This window comes from Mytilus trossulus, chromosome 2 (genome assembly GCF_036588685.1).
Source record: "Mytilus trossulus isolate FHL-02 chromosome 2, PNRI_Mtr1.1.1.hap1, whole genome shotgun sequence".
Taxonomy (NCBI): Eukaryota; Metazoa; Mollusca; class Bivalvia; order Mytilida; family Mytilidae; genus Mytilus; species Mytilus trossulus.
Window position 1 is genome coordinate 56154183 of NC_086374.1, and position 5616 is coordinate 56159798.

General features: G+C 37.4%; 1 protein-coding gene across 1 annotated transcript; it reads right to left on the reverse strand.

Moving 5' to 3' along the window:
• Positions 1–380: 380 nt before the first annotated feature.
• LOC134705880 (uncharacterized) lies at positions 381–3485 on the reverse strand. The gene has a single exon (XM_063564594.1). The coding sequence runs from the start codon at positions 3483–3485 to the stop codon at positions 381–383; it is 3105 nt and encodes a 1034-aa protein (XP_063420664.1).
• Between the last annotated feature and the right edge of the window lie 2131 nt (positions 3486–5616).

Consider the following 5616-nt stretch of genomic DNA (forward strand, 5'->3'; position numbering starts at 1 on the left):
TTGACAAAGGAAATAAAAAAACATTATTCACATTGATCGTGAGTGCAAGTGGATGGATTCATACCTGCAATTGTAAAGACATGGGGAAATGAACCCAAAAGCATTATTAACATTTCAAACCTTGATTCGGTGAAAGTAAGAATATATTACTTGTTTGAGCAGCCATGAAAACATAAATATATACATATAAAATGAAAAATATAATAAATCTATAAGGTTGGTACTAATAGGTAGTTTCCTTGCTACACATGGTAAACACATTGGAAATGAATCAAAAATTATTTACACTTTATATCTCGATTTGGCGAGGGTAACATTTTATTATTCAACTGTTCAATCAAATCCCAGAGGAAGTTTCTGACAATAAATATCCTGTACACCTATAAGGTCGGAAGTTTAATTCGCAATGACACCATGTTATGGTAACTGTAGTACGTTTGCATAACTTCTACAGAAATCTTTAAATTACCATTAAGGTAGACATGGTCAATTAGTGTGTCTCCATCTGTTGTTGGATTGGAAACTATTTGTGCGAAACCTTGAATCGCCATGAACTCTTTAATAGATGAGTTTGTCTTCAGAATATCCTGATTGAAGTCTCCTAACACTAATGTCGACGTATTTACATCCTCGAGGGGTATAGAAATAAGCACTTCATATAATTCCTGTAGAAACACTGATGTAGTGTATGTCTCTGGTTTATAAACAAGGACTAAATTGGTATTGATTTCCTTGATGTATGTAACTAAACATTCTATATTCATAGAATCGACTGTCAGCGGACAGCAATGATGTTGATTTTGCACGTAAATTCCTACACCGCCGTGTTTTTTTTGTTGAAGTTCTTGAAATAAAGCTTTTGCCGATGTATAAGAAGAATATCTCTCTTTATGCAAAAAGTTAAAACCATCCAATGATGGGAAGAGAGACTTCTTTTCCAACCATGTTTCAGTCAAACAAATGAAATTTGCATTTGAAATGTCAGAATTAGCTCTGATATCGTTAATGTGTGGAATTAGTCCTTGGATATTATGAAGGACTACAACCAGCTCATTTTGCTCAATTGTTCTGTCTTTAGCCGTCAAAAACTGAGGCATTTGTTGGAGAGCCTTACTGATTTGTTCATTACAATATATGTGTTTTTCGTCAAAATCTTTAATGACGAGCCCAGCCATTGATGTAACACGACTAAGAGCCACGTATGTCATACCTGCAGCAAAGATATGTTTTAGAGAAACAACAGCTTTATCTGTAGTTATGCCCTGCACTTTATGAATGGTACAAGCCCACGACAATTGAAGTGGAAACTGATACCTCACTGCATTTTTTTCAAGATTTTCCTCAAACATCGAAATTTTAGTAGGCTGATGTTTAGAGCTAGGATGTTTTTTACTTTGACCAATTTTCTCATTGTCAAAAAGTACCATGACACCTTGTGGCGTGGAAAACCCTGGTTTTGGGGGTAAAACATCAGTAACAGTGCCCATTGCTCCATTGACTAAACCACAAGTTAAATCTACATTCCTCAAGAGCATAACTCTTGCTTTTTGGCCAATTACCAAGTGTGCTGGTAAAAAATCATACTTAGTTTCATAGGGCACCTCTCTCACTTTAAGTCTACCTGTCTGAGGATGTTTATCATAATCCAGTGCGTCAACAGTTTGGGTTATTGGACAAACTGATTCAATCATCTGGGTGTTGTGTTCAGCAACTTCCTTGTTAGTTCCAAATATGTGCAGTGTTTCAGGTGGGACTGTGTGTTGTTCACATGACTCTAAAATGGCTTTGTCATCTAACCGTAAACAGTCACTTTTCTTTTTAACACGCAAACGGTTGAGTAACTGTGCAAACATCAAATCGTCCTTTTGTCTCATGATCTGTTTTAGTTCTACTATGGAGAAGTTAGAACTCCAAAGCGGAAATTGGCTGTCAGGCTTTAAATTATAGAGAGACTTCTGTTTAACAGGTGGCAACTGATAAAAGTCACCAACTGCTATAACACAAATATTACCAAAAGGAGCATTTCTACTCTGTTTTATTTGTCGCAATCTCTCACTTATATACAAAAGGACTGGTTGACCGACCATAGATATTTCGTCAATTATCAGTATACACATATTCTGCAATTTAGAACGAAGTTTGTTAATTGCATCATCTCTAAGGTAGATATATGGAAGATGTAGAGATTTTGGTAGGGAAAAGGCTTGATGAAGTGTTGTACCTCCAATATTGTAAGCTGCAGTTGCTGTAGGAGCTGTTAAAAGGACAACTATATCGTCAGGATTTGCAGAATGAGGTGATAGTATTTTGTTCATTTCATAATACATGCACTTTATCAAATGACTTTTCCCTGTGCCGGCACCTCCATTTATAAAGACTCTGAATGGTTCAGGATCCTTAGAATTCACCTTGTCAATACACCACTGTCGTATTCTGTAAAAAATACCCTTTTGTTCTGTATTAAGTTGTTGAATATAGGTTTTCATTTGTGGACCAGGAAATAATGTTTGCCTTATTTCAATATCATGGCCTTTATTAGTTCTTCGAGTAGAAGTATCTAATTCAGGTATTTCAATTTCAATTTCTTTTTCACACAACTCTTCTCTGCTAAGTTCTCCGTCCAATCGCTCAGCCTCTGCTTCAGGCGCGATTAAAGCCCATGCATCTTCTTGTGTTCCTTCAGCTTGTAACAACTCCTCTGCCTCATCCAAGTCTTCAACATTTTGTTCAAATAATAGTCTGTTGGTATCGACAATGGATTTTACACTAACTGGTTGCTTTGCTGGTGGTATTGTTACAAAACCATTCATAAACATTTCTTCGTATGTTTTAAATTTGATAGGTTTTAATTGACTTTCTAACCTGTGTGGCAAAAACAGCTGAAGATTGGCATGAAAATGTAACTCAGGGTATTTTTCTTGTGTAAATCTAGGGTATTTAATTACTGCTGAATCAGTCCTAGACCGTTTTTGGATGCATCCATATTCATGTTGTAAGTTGTAGACCTGGCACTTCACAGGATGTTGCGGTATTTGAGATGGTGAAAGAACACGGTACTCCGAACAAAAAGATGCATAGCATACATTCTCAAACACAATATCCACTGGTCTTGCCTTATATCTATCATATAGGGACAGCATCCAAATATCATTGTCCTGCAGTTGTTCCGCTTTCTTCATGATCACATTTAATGGGAGACTCATTTTAACTTGATTTTCACCAACAGGAACAAACTGCACTTTCCTAGAACTTTCTTTCAGGTGTAAGCCACACACTCTATAAACGGCTTCTTGTGCACTAACTTCCCGTTGGCGAAAGTATGCTCCCCCGATCTTCTTCATAGCCTGTTGTGCACCACAATTGCCTGCTGCTGCCTCTTTGCTTGCGTTTTCTAATACTATCCCCATCTCTCTCTCTGCTTTGGAAATGTAAGATATAATATACATTACACATGAATATGCATCTGTGATAAATTGTATGTCCATGTTCGCGTTCCAACATCGAAGTAGATCGGGGTTGTACTGGTTAACCCATAAGTCAGATGGAGAACGCTTCAGTGTGACAGTATTTCTCTTTGTCAGGATATTAGATGCATCCTCTAGATCTTTTTGAGTAATTCCAGCAGCAGCAAACAAACGGTCAGTTGTAATATCTCCCAAATCCTCATTATTAATGATAGTCCAAAGATTATGTAAAACAGACTGAGCATGATCTTTTAGCTGTTGCGGAGGTTTTTTTAATTTTGGATCTGCCAGGCTTTGACGTCTTGAGATAAAAGTTTTTTCTGAGGGCGGACGCGGAAAGTGAAATCTACAGATGGTGCCGTTTTTTTTGCAAGATTTAGTATGGTGCTTACTGTGCTACTGAACACTGCTTACTATTTCATGAAGCTCTGGGTCCACTGTGTAATCTGGTAAGTCACACGTCACATATTTGTCAACAAAGTTGCAAACTGTCTGGTCGTCAGCTTTATCGAGCAACGGTGCATCCTCTATCCAGAAAAGACAGTGAGCATGAGGAGAGCCACGTTGTTGAAACTCTATCCTATGGAAATGATCCTTTACCTTGCCTACAATGCTACGCTTAATGATTATATCCTTAAGAAAGGTGTGAAACCTATGATCAAACATGACAGCGTTTATGACAGGATTCAACCTCAATATTTCCGATTTTGCTGTCCAATCAAGATCTTCAAAAGATTGAGTACTTTGTTGTTGTTCCAGAAGTAGATTAATAATTTCTGACCATCTCATATCAGCAGCAGAAAAGGTGGCAAACCATGTTGGTATTCCTAGCTGGCGAATTGTTGCCAATAGGTCCTTTAAAACTGACTGCCAATATGGAGGGGTACCTCGAATGGGAGTTAAAAATTTGTAGCCCTGGTCTGTAGACAACAGACTTTTCAATTGATTTCTATCGGTCAACATACTAGCTGTGATATTATTACCTGCTGTATCTTTTCCACTGCTCTTTCGTAAAGCTATAGAAACTTTGGATATAACTTGTTCTAGTTCTGAAAGATACTGTGCATAAAATATGTATGACGAATCAGTTGAAAATCTCATATCACCACTTAAGAGCCTTGAATGGAAGTACCTTGTTCTTGTGATATGAACTGGTCTGTTGTCATCAAACGACCCAAACAACCCTTCAGGAAACTGTGCAGGAAAGGACATTGCTTCATTGCCTACCTCTGTCATCATGCTCACAGGTGTACTACCTTCACCTGGTGCAACACAAAAAATATTGTCAAAATATTGATCAAGTATCTCTTGCCCTATATCTACTGGCTGCAGACAGGTATCAGATGGAAATCCCCTGTCTTTGATATTGTGAATGTCTTCATGATGATGTTTTTCATCGTTTTCAGTTGTATTGACTTCCTCTTGTATTTTAGGATTGGTTTCATTTCCTTCGACATTCCCACCTTCTTGCTGTTGTTTATGTTGGTCATGTTCTTTTCTTTCGTCTTGTACCTTTGATGTTTCAGAATGTCGTTCATTACCTTCCTCTGCTGCTGTCATATCTTCGAAATCTGGTGGTAGATTGTCATGCCATTTATCATTAAAAGCTATATCTTTATAGTATGGATTTATTTCCTTTAAACATTCTATTCCTTTACAAATCTTTTTAGTGCTGACAAATTCATACTGGCAATAACCTATGTATGACTGCTTTCTCTTGAGCTTACATCGGACAACCTGTGTTTCATCATCAGACCGAGGGAGAATTTGTACTGTTTTTTGAACATCTGTCGGTACTGAAACACATGGACCTATTATGCCTCTTTGGTTCCCTTTAGGTAGTTGAACCAGTTTCATAAATGGTATTCGTAAAGAAACAAGTTGTTTCTCTAACAAATTTAAAGATTTGAGTTTTTCTGGAATAGTTGGAAGCTGTAAACCATTTGCACTTGCATCTGCTGGAATCTTACCCTTTAGGAGGTGGCGATGGCAAGTGTAGCATATCCATAATTTATGGCTTATGGTCGGACACTTTATTGGGCATTTATCTGTACAATCAGATTTAAATTGAAAAGTAATACACTTATTTGCAACTGCTGCACTCTGTTTGTCTTTCTTGTCATACTTGTCCTTGTGCAATTCTAGAACTTGC

Coding starts and splice junctions, on each gene's coding strand:
- LOC134705880 (XM_063564594.1), bottom strand. CDS start 3,485: ATGGACATACAATTTATCACAGATGCATATTCATGTGTAATGTATATT.